This window comes from Varanus komodoensis, unplaced genomic scaffold (assembly GCF_004798865.1).
Source record: "Varanus komodoensis strain SLA01 unplaced genomic scaffold, ASM479886v1 scaffold34_1, whole genome shotgun sequence".
Taxonomy (NCBI): Eukaryota; Metazoa; Chordata; class Lepidosauria; order Squamata; family Varanidae; genus Varanus; species Varanus komodoensis.
The window spans coordinates 5,451,136-5,465,051 of NW_025335854.1; the positions used below are offsets into that span (position 1 = coordinate 5,451,136).

At 47.7% G+C, this 13,916-nt stretch overlaps 1 protein-coding gene across 3 annotated transcripts in view; it reads right to left on the reverse strand.

Moving 5' to 3' along the window:
- Window positions 1–13,916, reverse strand: part of SMG7 (SMG7 nonsense mediated mRNA decay factor) — a 60,178-nt gene that overhangs the window by 2,445 nt on the left and 43,817 nt on the right. The window contains exons 17-22 of one of the 3 annotated variants that reach the window (XM_044439303.1): window positions 13,320–13,694; window positions 10,657–10,806; window positions 5,690–5,770; window positions 4,149–4,305; window positions 1,015–1,185; window positions 786–934 (exon numbers count right to left, since the gene is read on the reverse strand). In XM_044439303.1, coding sequence (XP_044295238.1) covers window positions 786–934; window positions 1,015–1,185; window positions 4,149–4,305; window positions 5,690–5,770; window positions 10,657–10,806; window positions 13,320–13,694 — 1,083 coding nt within the window. The remainder of the gene's footprint in view (window positions 1–785; window positions 935–1,014; window positions 1,186–4,148; window positions 4,306–5,689; window positions 5,771–10,656; window positions 10,807–13,319; window positions 13,695–13,916) is intronic. The other 2 variants (XM_044439304.1, XM_044439305.1) reach the window with 2 other exon arrangements.

Here is a 13,916-nt window from a genome sequence, read left to right on the forward strand (position 1 = left end):
TTTCTCCCATACAAGCTGATGTACCGGCAAAGGGCTCCAGGACCATGTCATTCCCACTATAAGCAACCACAGGGCTTAGTGCAGAGCCTGCCCCCCGGGCGTCGCTTCTTTACATCAGTGCTCCTCACGTGGGGCTGGGCTGCAACTCCCGTCAGCCCGGCCAGCACAGCCAGTGGTGAGGGCTGGCGGAAGCAGCAGCCTAACGACGTCCGGGGGGCCACACGATTCCCCATCCCCGCTTTACAGGGCAAAGAACGAGTCCTGGTGGAGTCTTATGCCTGTCATGGACCTCTGCCTGTTGCCGCGCCTGAGCGCCTGAGCTACCCACGGGGAGAGGCCCAGGTCCACATCTCTGCCACTGCTTACCCTACAGAGAGGGAATCAGTGTGCCCTTCAGCCTGTGCTCCGCACCAAACGAGGCACCATAAAACTTGGCTTCAGCCAAGGTAACAAGGTTCAAGAGCAGTGAGATGAACGGTTCTAGACCATCATAAAGTACAGCTGACATTCTCTTCACCCACACTAGTCTGGCCACATACCAACGGTCAGCAAAGCAATAAAACATGTGTGAGACTTCAATAGGTTCAATCTGCAATTGAGACTTGTCGGTGCAAGCCTGACCAGAGTGGTCCATGTTATTATTACTGGACAGCAGGTGCCCAAGAGATTGCCAGCAGGGGACACGTCATCAGCACTAGACCACAAGAAGTGTGGGATGGCGAGAAAAGCCTTCCCAATGGTGAAGGGGATGCTTTGTGGCCCGCACACCCCAACGGCCACCCTACCTTCAGGCTTTCCATAAGCACAGTGGACGAATCCTCAATGGAAGGGCCATGGGCTGGCCAAGTGCCACTCGGAGTGCTGGTGGGGTGCCAGCTACTCTCCGAAGAGGAGGATGTTGCTGGGAGATAGTCCAGGCCAAACCCTCCCATTGCTGCAAGAGAGAAAGGGTCCACAGTCAGGGATCCTGCAAGACCACTGGAGACGCAGGTAGTGCTAGAGCCAGCTGCTCACCTGGCTTATCTGTCTTCCATCGATCTGCTACCCTCCGATCCCTGTTGTCCGGTGTCCCAATGGGCCCAAAGTTGGAGAATGGAACAGAATTGTGGTTGTGAGTGGGAGGCGAGCTCGGCAAACTGCTTGGGTTGGAGGAATGAGGAGACTGGCTAGCTGGTGTTGAATGATCTGTTGAACGGAAACGTATATGACACAGTTGGCAGAGCACCTCCCAAAATACAGGTTCACCGTATTTTCCCTTCTATTACACGCTCCCATGTATAGGACGCCCCCCTGCAACTTTTCCTACCGATTTGCAGTGAGCAAGCTGCCGCCTTCGCCCCCCCTGCGTGTACGATCGCGTCAGTCTCTCTCCACAAGCCCCCCCCATGTATAAGACGCACCTCCATTTTTAGCTAAATGTTTTAAAGAAAAAGTAGCGTCTTATACATGGAAGAATACGGTATTTCTTTAAGCAATTCTTTGTCAAGTTTTGTCTGTGCGACATGTTTTGTATATGGGATCAGATAAGCTTACAAATGTGAAGAGACAAGGAGGTTCTGGGTTCTAACCGTTGACAAAGTACCAGATTGCTTTCCTGCAAACGATTATAAGCTCCGAGCGGACATCTGTGAAGTCGGGTGAGCTTTCTGTACCGTCGGGACTTTCTTGAGCGGCCTTCCCCAACCTGCTGGCCTTCAGAGGTATTTGGGCTGCAACCCCCAGAATTCCCATCCAGCAAGGCCAAGACTGGGAATTCTGGGGGTTGCAGTTCAAACGTGTCCAAGGCTGGGGAAAGCTGTTCTAGAGAGAATGCCTACAACTCGGCATATGTAGCCTGTCCCCCCACAAGACCAAAAAAAAAAGGTACTGAAGTAACAACATGCAGAGCAGGGCCATCACTGCTCTGGGATACTCTTTGCAAAAGCAGAAGCAACAGAGGAAGCACCTGCAGCGGGAAAAAGGAACTGGTGGCATGACTGTACAGGCAGCCACAAAGAGAACGAAAGCTACGAGCGAACAGCCTGTACCTCCCGCACTGCATCTGTGTTCAGGCATCCAGGCAATGCAAATGGGGGGCTGGCAGGCTGGCACGGCTGGACAAGACCGCAGCTCTGTTGAAAAGGAAGCTTCTTGGCAGAATTTCTTACCTTACACATTTAATGTGATCGGGGTAGAAGGATGGGATCAGGACCGCTCTACCAAAGACCCAGGATTAGGAGGCCTTTGAAGGAAAGGAAGGGGCTTGCCCGTCCTAGAGCACAATGGCCTTGCACAGCGCTGGGGAAAGGGCCTGAGGGAGGAAACAATCCAGGGCAAAAGGCCCTGGGAAGGGAGACACCGTGTCCCCTGAGGACAGCCGCTGCTGGAAAATTGGGCAGCATTCATGTGAAATGAGATTGTTCTCCTTAGGAGGAAGATGGTCTCTGAAAGTCTGCTTGGTACAAGACTCACTGTGCATGTCTCCTTATTTTCAGGAAGGAACAATGGAAGAGTCAAATCCTGAGTTAAGTGGAGAAAAGAGGTCTCTGGTCATAATGTGGACTTATTTGAGTGAAGAGAAAAAATTGTCTGGACCGAAGAAGGATTCTGTGCTCTGCCTTGCAAGCAAAATGTGTAGAAATCCAAGACAGCCCCTATGAACAGAATCAGTTCTTTGAACTGAACATGATCTGTTGATCTCGAGTCCAAGACCCAAAATATCCAAACGGTAAAGTTCAAGTACTCAAGAAACGCCAGCATGCCAAACCAGTTGACAGCACAGGAGAAGATGGCGGCGGCTGTGAGCATGAATTTGGGGAAAGCCTCAGAACTTACAACCCAAAGGGTAGGGTTCTGTGCTGGAAACAGCAGGACCTCTCTGTAAACGGAAGGAATTTCTAATGCTGAAGGCAGGTGGGCATATTCTTCTGCTATATGAAGGCTACCCGGCATCCTGTCTCTAAGAGTGGAAGGATGCTTGTTAGAGATGTCACAAACCGTCTTTTCATTGAGTCAGGACGGCAGTGGGTAAATCCTCTGGTAGCAAAGCAGCAACACGGGTAGAAGAAAACACAGGCTGCATTGGCAGAAATGAAGCCGCAAGCCACGGTTTGTGTATGTATCAAAGGTGCTGGTGGAAAGAGGCCGGAGGGGGAGAGCTGGCCAAGATTCTGCTGCCACCCATCTTCTGCCTTGTGCTAAAACTCTTCCCATGGGGTGGAGCAGCATGGGAAAGCAGAGAGAGAAGAAGACATAGAGAGTAGCTAGAAAAGGTATGGAAGAATGCCCCTAGCAAAGGGGGCTAGAATCACCACAGTAACCCATCCATGATAAAGCCTATTGCAATGAAAGGAAGAGGTGACCCAAAAGTACCTTTGGACTCTACTCTCCAAAAGTAGAGAAGGTGGCCGTCACGTCTACCTGAATGTTTCAGGAAGCTAAACCAGGCATATCCCAAAAAGGAGATCTCTCAATAAAACACATGGGTGCTAAGAAGTATTTGCAAGCAGTGGAAAGGGTGGTGGGGGGGAACCCTTGGAAAAGAAGGGGGGTTATTTATGTGATTTCTAGACTTCCCAATAGCCAGAACTCTCTAACAAGGCCTCAGACCAGCTGGAGAATGAGGATTCTGCAAAGAATGTTCTCCATGGTGTTGCTAAAGGGGTGACTCAAAAAAAAAAGCCCTGCTCTCTAGGGAAGTTGGAGCTTTCCTCTCAACAGGAGGGGCTACAGGCAGCCCACAGTCGGACTTTCAGGAATGGGCATGCTGATTGGTGCAAGCCTAGCACATTGTCCACCTGCCTGCACAGAGATCACCAAGAGCCTAGCTGGTATAAAGGCAAGGCAAGAGATGGATTTATGAAGGCTCCGTTGAGAGGGCACGCCAAGCTGTGTTTAAGCGAGCTGAGCTTTGACTGGGCATGATGACTGAATGGACCTCTGCCTCTCTGCCTCCAAAGGACGGAGCACCTTAAAAGATCAAGAGCAGAGACTATGAAAAGGGCAGGCAAGCAGCTCTAGAACATCTGTTGCGCATCTGGAAGGTCAAGCCATGGCTGGGGCTCACTCTGAACTGTGATCAGTATCAAACACGATGTGAAGCAAAGCTTGCATAAGGTCACTATGTTCGGTGCCACGGAAAAGCACATGGCCCCGTGCAACAGCATTACCTGAGCTGGCTGGAAGAGACGGAGACCATGGAGTACCTTCAAATAGGGAGTACAGTGATGTTTCCTGGTGGGCCACGGATGGAGTGATCTCTGTTTTTGTGCTGGCATTGAGGTTTTTCCCATAAACCTCACTGAACATGCTGTTCGGGTATCTTTCCTGCAAAATTGAGAGATTCAATGCAACCGTAGATCTATACCATCCACTACTATACTGGCAGCTAAAGCCAGTTCCGTTTGCTGCCATGTATCCCCAGTTTCTGAATCACAGTTGACCTGAGCTGACAAGCGAGTGCCTCAGGCCATGCTGCAGAAGTTACACTGCTCACAGCAAACGAATCAAAACTACCAGGGAAGCAGGCTGGGAAAAATGGGTAGTAACACTCAGGATGCAGGTCAATTTTTTGCATTTTATTACTTCAAGTTATTTTTTCCTTTTGCTACATATTTTTCTTTTCACACAGGTGTTATCCGTGCACTTCCTTTTAAAGCAGGTTCTACTGAGAGCAACTGTGACCCAGTCAGCGTCTTATATGAATGGGGTACAACTCCAAGCATCCCAGATTTAAACCCAGTACTCTATTCCAGTAATTGCCAAGGTGCACCAGCTTCAACTCCTAACATGCTTCAAGAAGAAAAACCGAGAGAGCCATTTCAGATGTTTCTGAGCCCCAAGTGCTCACCTACGTAAGAGGTAGCTGGTGCATCTTTTCAGATTCCACTCATCCTTTGCTGAGGAACAAGTATTTCTGCCAAACCTCTGCACTGGGTCCAATCCAGTCACTCCATATTCCCAGTGTAGCTGTGCAGCAGAATTACCTGTCCCTCGCAGGTAGAAAGCCCTAAGCAATGTGTGAAACATACACAAGGAATGGGCTCCTCTCAGGGCAAGCCCTTCTTATTCTTATATCGTTAGGACTGAAGATAATACTGGAAACTATATGGGCTACTCTGTACTATTAATTCCGCTATCAGATGGACCTGAGCCCCCAGAAGTTAGGGAAATACAGTTTTCACCCTGCATGGCATATACTGCTTCTGCTACAGAGAACGGACATAGAAGATCCTATGCACAAACATTAAAATTAGCATAAATGAGTACAACTTGCAAATTATGGCCCCCTGAGGGCCAGGTTAGGCAAACAAGTGCAATAAAAAAGAAGAGCGCTTGGCTTTGAATTAAATAGAAGACACATTATGAAGATGAAAACAAAAAGCATGGGTGGTTAATTTGTTTCTGTGCCTCCAAATGCAGGTGGGGGTTCTCATGACTGAGTTCTCCCTGGCCGTGGTGCACCAGGAAAATTGGTATGGGAGAATGAAAGGACTAGGCTTTTTTCTTTGTTGGACTATACAAGGGTGATGAGAACGTGGGGAGGAGGACTCCAACATGAGACCCCCACCAACTGTCTGGTGGTTCAGGCCAGGCACCTACTATCAATACAGACGTTTTGAGACAGGCACGCCTCAGAGACAGCAGCAACTGAATTGCCAGCAATGTCGAGCAGAAAGAGGTGGGGAAGGCTTGTTTTACAGTTAATTACCTGATTGAGAGAGAAGCCTGTGAGCGATAGGAAAGATGGTGACTGAGACATCAGATCTGATGGTTTCTCTAACAGCGATTTCTTCAGAAAGCCAGGAAAGGGAAAGACAGCATTAGGTGTTGTTACAGACCAGTAGCTTGGAACACTTTTCTGCATAGAACCAATATGCTGAAGATTCTTGTGTGATTTTTTTTTGTTATGCAATCAGATAGGAGGAATACATTATGAGAAACATATGAAACACTGTTAATTTGCAATCAATGGCAAACAAAAAGTATTAGTAATATTTGAAGGAGAACTTCGTAAGCAATCTGTTGGCTAGAAAACTGAGAGGCAGGTCACCTGAGAAACTTCATTCTGCAAACAGTATATGCCCCGGTACCTCAAAGAACACACAGAGTAGAGGTGCAAAGTGTTTAACTGCCTGCTAAATTGTTTATACCAGTAGTGTTAGCCTTTCTGGTTCCAACATGAAGACTCACTGAATTGATCTGGTTCCAACATGAAGGCTCACTGAATTGATCTGGTTCCAACATGAAGGCTCACTGAATTGATCTATGAATGCTGCTCCTGCAGCAATCACTCACACAACACTTGAACAACCGAGAATCAGCCAAAACCTGTATACCCATGTCAAATTAAACACACGGAAATCTAACTGACGCAAAGGGCTGCATCTATTTTGCAACTCTGTTGGAGCGCAGAAAAAGTGTGGGGTCTGGTAAGAGGCGCAGAATCCAGCTTTCTGCACTCCAAAGACAAGACTGAAAGTGCACGGACAAGGTCAGCTGACATCTCGGGAGCCACAGTGGGGGCCAGATTGGGAAAGGTGAGCTTTGGTGCCCCATGTAACACCCCTTCCTCTCCCATAAGGAATCAGAACGATTGATGCAAAGCGTAGCAGGGCAAGAGGCAGAATGATGCAAAATTGCCCAGGGGTGAAGGCTGCTCATCCTGTTCCCTCCACAGAGTAGTGGGGTCCCTTCTGGTGGCTTCATGCCCTGCTTGGATTCATCATGTAGTGGAGTTTCCCCATCCCGTATTTCCTTATCTCCCTGAATGCCTTCACCAAACCAGCCTCAAAACTCTCTGAGTCTCAGGTACCCAACTTTAAAAATGTGGGATTGCAATTAGAAATAAGTCTCCCAAAAGGAGACCACAGATTTCCTAAATAAACAAAAAGGTTTACATTTTACTGAAGGAAAATGTCCATCGAGAAAACAAGTAAGATTTCAATGGATATACAAACAAACAACACAAGAAAACATATGAGCAACAGGGGTAATAGAAACAACCAGAGACAAACACACCCAGCTAATGTAACGGGACCATGGTCCCTACTTTTTCCACGTCTCTCCCAACCAATGTTTTACTTTCACCAGTCCAAGCTCCCTTACTCAGTTCTCCACTTCCAGTATTTCTCTTTATTCTACGATTTTGGGCAGGCTTTTTTCTCCTCTCCCTTCTTCTCTGACTTTTGCTTTTATTTTCTAAAATAGTTTTTTCTCTCACCAACTCCAACCAGTGCTGAAGGGGTAGTTCTACCGCTGAAATTCCCGTCTCCTGAGTCAAAGCCTACTTTTCTTTCTTTCTCTGACTTGCTGACATTTACAATCTGCTGCTTCCTAAGCAAAACATCCTGATGTTTACATTTTAACTTCTGCTAGCCACACTAGGAACCTATTGTCTGAATCACACGCTTGCTCGCTCGCTCGCTCTCACACACAAATCCCATTATACCCTAAAACCAAGATAAATATGCAAAATAGAGGATCATTCTTTTCCTTCATGGTTTATAATAGCGTTTTTGTAAATTTTGGTAAATACTTTTGTCAGCTAACAGCTCTTGTGATTTAATTTGTGTCAACTACTGTGGTTTTTCAATTTGGCTTTAAATTTTGTAGTTTCTATTTTTATTTTCCTACTGTTATCTTTATTTTTGTATTGCATTTCCATTGTATTTTCTATGCTGCTGTAAATTGCCCAAACTGTTTCAGCTATTGGGTGGTTCAGAAGGATACTGCTGCTACTAGTTTCACAAACTAGTGTTGACTATTGTTAGTTCTGTAACAAAAGAAGTCAACCCTGCTCACTGACCCCCATTTATTTAATGATAATGCACAGTATCAGGTTCCTGGTGGGTGATACCCAAGTATGTATGCATGCATTTCATTTCTATACCTCCCCATCACTGAAGTACCTTTCTTTACACAAATAATGTCAGTTGCATAATTCAGGGCATCAATCCTAAATGATGGCTCAGTAGGGGCAAGATTAACATATTCCATAAAGTTTCTGGTAGGAGACCAACACTAACAGTTGCTAGTTTGGGCTACATTATGATGGGAACCTAACACAGACTGGAGATTGAAGCAGGCATACTCCTACCTAACAGTCTGACCAGGCTGATGGAAAGAAGTTTTTGACTGGTTTTCCAGAGCTTGTCAAGTCACCGAATTAGGTACATTTTATCTGTGACCAGGTCAGAGACTGTAATTCAAGAGAAGCCTTGGAAATCAACTCAATGACTTCTAGACACTCTCTTCCTGTACTTTGTAAACAAAATTAATCCTGGCTTTATTGGAGGGAGCTGCAGTCTTGAAGCAACTGGGATAACAGCTAAACCACAGTGTGCTGAACTTATATCAAAGCCAACTGAAGAGCCAACAACTATTCTACTAATGAATAATCCAGTGTTGCTCATTCAGTACCAGAAGCTTCCAGAAAGGCCACTGTCCCCCAGTAAAAAACAAAACAAAACCATACACGCAACAATATAGACAGTGAAAGGGCACAAATGAGATTAATTTATGCTGAACACTCACTCTAGGTAGCATGCTTGATCTATACAAAAATAAAAGATAAAGGTTGTCATGTAATGACAAACTACCTTGATTGTGAGAAAATACCTAGTGTAGTTGCCAAAAATGCCTGCAACATGGGCCGTTTGGACTGTTTCTCCCAGTCTCAAACGGTATGGACTATCTGCCTATCTGACTTCCCCTGCAATGAGAAATCCTGAATCATTAAACAGTTTCGTATTAAGAATATACCTCATTTTAATTCAGCAGGGGCCACGACTGCCATAGCAGTAAACAGAAGAGACCTCTCCCCCAGAGTACCGTCCACTGCTCCACATCATACACGCAGAGTGCACCTCTGCACGGGACTCAGCTCCATGAACAGGATGGTCCCCTTGGCTCTGCAGCTTCCTGTGTGGGCCGGCAGACCCTCCAAAACGCTGTGTGAAGGTGACGCTGGGCATTTCAGGGAGGAGGAGGAATTGGATCAATCCTGCTTTCCCCCTCCCCTTCCTCAAAAGTGGTTCTGATTCCCCCTGCCAATCATGGAGGGTGCAACCCGTCATTTTTAATGTCCCCCTCCCACTGGTAACTTCCCACTGCATCAATCAATTCAATCGTTCTATGTAGTAGACATTGTATTCCTGTTTTACAAGGTAGGAGCTAATGCTAAATGACAATGATGTGCTGTAGGTGTTCCAAGGAAGGCCTATTTAAACAAGACAGGCTCAGGACTGAGAAGTATTTCCTGCTTGTAATGCAGACATTAGACTCAACAACCTCCTGGGTTCTCTATGCTGGACAGGACCTCGAGCCAACATCACACCCCTGGCAGCTGATGCGGAACAGTTTCGTTGGCTTGTAACACCCGCTGTGGGGAGCTGCAAATTTAATTACCCTAACTCTCACATTCTGTTGATTTCTTCGGAGTAAAAGCATGGAAACTCCTAGCAAAGGATGTGTTTAATGCAGTGCATGGATATTACACAATACGAAACATCTACACTTCCAAGGTTTGATGACAGACTATTTAAACACACACACACACACACACACACACACACACACACACACACACATGAACCGTCTTAGCTATGCTAGCCAATCACACAAAAGAATTACATTCTGGGAGAATGTGTTTACTGACAGCAACAGTTTCTCCAAGGATAGAGAAGTACACAGTTCCGCACCAAAGGCTGGGGGCAAACAACAGGGGAAAATAGTTATCATGTCCCACTTGGGAGCTTCCAAAGGGATCTGAAAGGTTGTGTGCATGACGGGATCCATCATGGCAGTTCCCATATTCCCACAATGGGCAGGTGTGAGGATCTTAGATCCCCACAGCACCATCAATGAGTTCGATGAAGTATCCGCACAGGTCCCACAGGAGGAAAGCAGAATCTGCTGGGCCGCCCTGCCAGAGAGGGAGCAACAGGCCACATGCAACCCGTGGCATCTGTTCCACACCTCTTTACAAGAATAAGCTCTCATGTCAAAACTCCCTGAGCGTTGCAAAACCGAAATCAAGAGTCACGTTCTATTTCGCAACCTTTAACCTCCTCTTTAGATATTGCTTGTTCATTCACATCCTGACACAGTCTGAAGGACAAGGTGTGTGATTTTGCACAGGATAGACAGAAAACTTTAACTTGGATGTTCTCAGCAAGTCAAGAGTTTAGGATTTGGAGCACCGAGGGTCACAGCTTTCTCAACTTGAGGCTGTGGCTGCAGTCCTGTGCAAGTTTTCATCAGGGGAAAAAAGCCTACAGCTTCCAGCATGGCTGGCCAGGGCATGCTGGGAGTTGCGGGCTCTTTTTTCTGCCTAAATTTGCATAGGATTGTGCTTTAGGTTGGCTTAAGAGCTCTGGAGCAGGAACACATGCAGCTGGAACAGCATCTCCTGCTCTAGGCCCCCACTCACTCACTGTCAAGATGACTCCTCCAAGAAGACAAAACCGCACGGCCAAAAGTCAGCCAGGAGCCGCACCATGATGGCCTCCTTTCCAGAGCTTTTAAGGAATTGAGTGCAGAATCAGAAAGCAACCACCCTGCAACTGTGTCATGGGATGTGACTTCGCATGTTTGATTCACCTTGTGAGGGGAAGGGGAATAAAAAGATATGCCAAAATTAGAGCGAGAAGCAGCAGAATTAAGTCAGATACATACAAAGAGGCTTCGTCCAGGAAGAGAGGCGAGAGGCCCCAGCAGAGCTGGGTAAAGATCAGGAGGATGAGAGAAAAGCAGCTCTTCCTCCTCCTCCAAGGCAGCCAGACTCTTTAACAGGTCCGGAGGAAGCAGGGGGGAGCTCTTGGGGTCCTAGTGACAGAAAGGAGCACAATGAGACGCAGCAAGGCGAGGAGAGAAAGCAAGACGAGCAGTGGGGAGGCAAGGAGGCTACGGGGACGGAAAGAGGGCCCATGTGAAGCAGGAGGAGTGCAAGGCAGGCTGCTACACGAGAGAAGGGAGCGCAAGGATAGCTATGCCGGCATGCAAAAGGAACTCACAGAGGCAGAGAGCAGGGGAAGAAGAAACTCGAGGGGTGAGGGGGAAAGGTTGAGGCAAACAAACGTTTCCTGTTATTGTGCGCATTAGGATCACTCTGCTTCCTATCAAGTTTGAATTTACAGGCTTTGGAAACTACTGGAATCGACAGCAAGCGACCTCTACATGAATAATTATACGCAAATAGGGGCATTTTGTTCTTCAGCTGCCTGATCTCTTAGCAGTTCTAAGTTGCAGTAGACCCAAAGAATGTTTCTTGGCAGGGTGAGCCAGCTGTAACAGCAAAACTCCCCTGCCCTCATGGCCAGGGTTGGATGAACTGCAGGCTGGCTTCATCATTCACTGCATAAAAATCAGACTTTTCAAACCATATGGTCAAGTTTCCAACACTTGCTGGAAGGTGTGATGAAAGTCATGAGCATGTCATGAGCGGAGCCAGCTGGTGCTGGGGGGTCAGACTAGATGGCCCAAGAGTCCCTTCTGACTTGCTCTGTTTCTGTTTCTAAGTAGAGAAATCCAACCTCTGGCTCCTTGCCATGGATATTTTATTTATTTATTTACACTTATTTATAGGCTGCCTTCTTCCCTCCTGACCTACCCATATCCCTACCATTTTTCCCATACACTTCCCACAGCTCAGCATTGCCCCTTATCAAATACCTTGAAACTGGATGGTGTCTGCACTGAAGGCGAATGAGACTAAGCTATACAAACAGAACGAGACGCCCAAGCACCTCAAATGGTGCCGGCTGGCCTTCCTCCTGGAAGGCCATCCTTGGGCTGCATGGTGACTTTTCAAATTGTTCCTGGCGAACTGTCAAAGGCAGGTCACGAAGGCCAGAACAAGGCGCTGACTTCCTGCCACCGCTTTCTCGCAGCGACGCACCCCACACTTCAGCAACCGGCTTCCTGTTTGGTTTTACCGGATGAAATCATAAAAAGACGGAAGACGTGAAAGGCAGCAGCATTTGCTTTGCCACGGCACGTACGCACCGCAGCAAGGCCAGAGCAGGAGGTGTGGAAAAGCAAGGAAGAGGCTGGCATCCACGTGTGCCATCGGCTCCCTGACGGACCTGCAGCCAGCACTGCTTCTCACTGCTTCTACTGCTCTTATGGCTCGGTTCGGTCAGGCTAAAGCCGTCAGTGGACTCAGGAGCTCTGCTCACAAAGACCATGGTCTCTGTGGGGCTCGACTGCTTCCACGCATGGGAGATTCAACACAACTTCAGGGCAATGGTATCAGCAGTTGCGTGCTTCACAGTTCCCCAAAGCGTCGCCCCAAGGCCATTTTTAAAAAAACAGAATCAATGCTAAGTCATTTCTTCTCTAGTCTGACAAAGCTGGTATTCTGGAGTACAGAAACGGGCCTTGAACATCCCTTGCTGACAGCGTCCTACCGGCCCGTGCCAAGTGCTGGGACTACTGTGCCTTTTCATGAGGTTTTGGGTTTCCTAATGGTATCGACTCCGCTACCTGAAGTCATGCTTTAGGAGGCATTTCCTCCTTTTGCCTCCTTGCTTCCAGATTGGGGCAAAGAACCGGTGCAGCCACAGCGACTGCTTGAACAGGCTGTACTTGCGCTTAGGGAGGGCTTCCTCCTGGTGTACGTGAGCCTACCGTGATAAAGCCCGAGAACCCTTACATTATGCTCATCTGCAAAGTTCTGGAAGAAGCTCAGGCTCAGACTCAAATTTTACCACTTTGCACAAGATAAAAGTTCTATCTCAATCCTTTTGCTTAGCTGACCTATCAGGTATTCTGTTTCAACTGCAGAGACAAAAAGATGTGGGCTGGCAGGAGATTATAAGCATGCTTTAAGAGCCAGTGGCTAGATGTATTAGAGGGCAAAAGCAGGGCCTTCAGAAGATGGGCTGGGGTTCTTTTTTATACCGCTGAACACAAAACATAGGTGCGGGGTATGCTATTGCGAAGAATGAATGGAGCAAGGGGCAGATGTTCCTCAAGGCCTCAGTGAAGAGATGGCTCCTGCCCCCCACGTAACTGAGACCCTGCATTTAGAGACTCTCCCCTTCTGGGCAGTATTCCACCCAGGCTGGTCCTGGTATTTCATCCTGAGCGGCGATCAACACCCATGTAGCAGAGAGGAAACTTCTCCTGAATGGTACGGAATGTGTTGCCTTCAATTCAGATTTCCTCAGCCATTCTTCAAATGTATGAGACCATTCTGACGGGGTTCTCGGAAGGTGTTTCAAGGAAATAGGCACAGGAGTAATCTTTGCAATGTGCACTATTTTACAGTCCTTGTGAAAATATTTTTTTCTTTCTCCAGCCCTGCCCGCAACTCATGAGTAATGCGACACACTTACCTCGAAGCTTATCCTAGGCACGGGATCCTGCTCTGGGCGGAAGACTCCTTGCTGACGCTTCCCTCTGCGGTCCAGATGAGCTTGCTGCTGCGCCATCACCAGGCGGTTATCAGCCATGCCGTAGGAGTCCCAGTAAAAGTCTGGCACCTTGACCTCTGAGGGATTCTGGTTATATGGCTCCATGGGGAAAGGCTTCATTTTCTTTTCCAGCGGCGGCTGCTGCTGCAGGAGGGAAGGCTGCAAGGACTGTTCGAACAGTTTCAAAGGGTCCTGGCCCTGCAGGTAGTAGGGCTGCTTCACAGGCAACATCTTCCCCAGGGGGCCTTGGACCTGAGGATGGTTCCACAGCTGCTTAGAGGAGTCTGCCTGGGAATACTAAGAACAAACACCCTCAGGGTCAGTCTCACAGTGCATCATTGACAACCGGAGAGCCTTGAAAGAAACTGAGCTACTGACTGAGGCACCAAGAGACCGAAATGGTGAAGTCCGTATCCTATTTCTGCCAAAAATAAGCTGCAATTTTACTTCTGATTTCGGAGCTGGCCTGTTGATTGAACAGCAGGCTCCTCAGGCACTAGAGGGCAAAAAACAGCACTG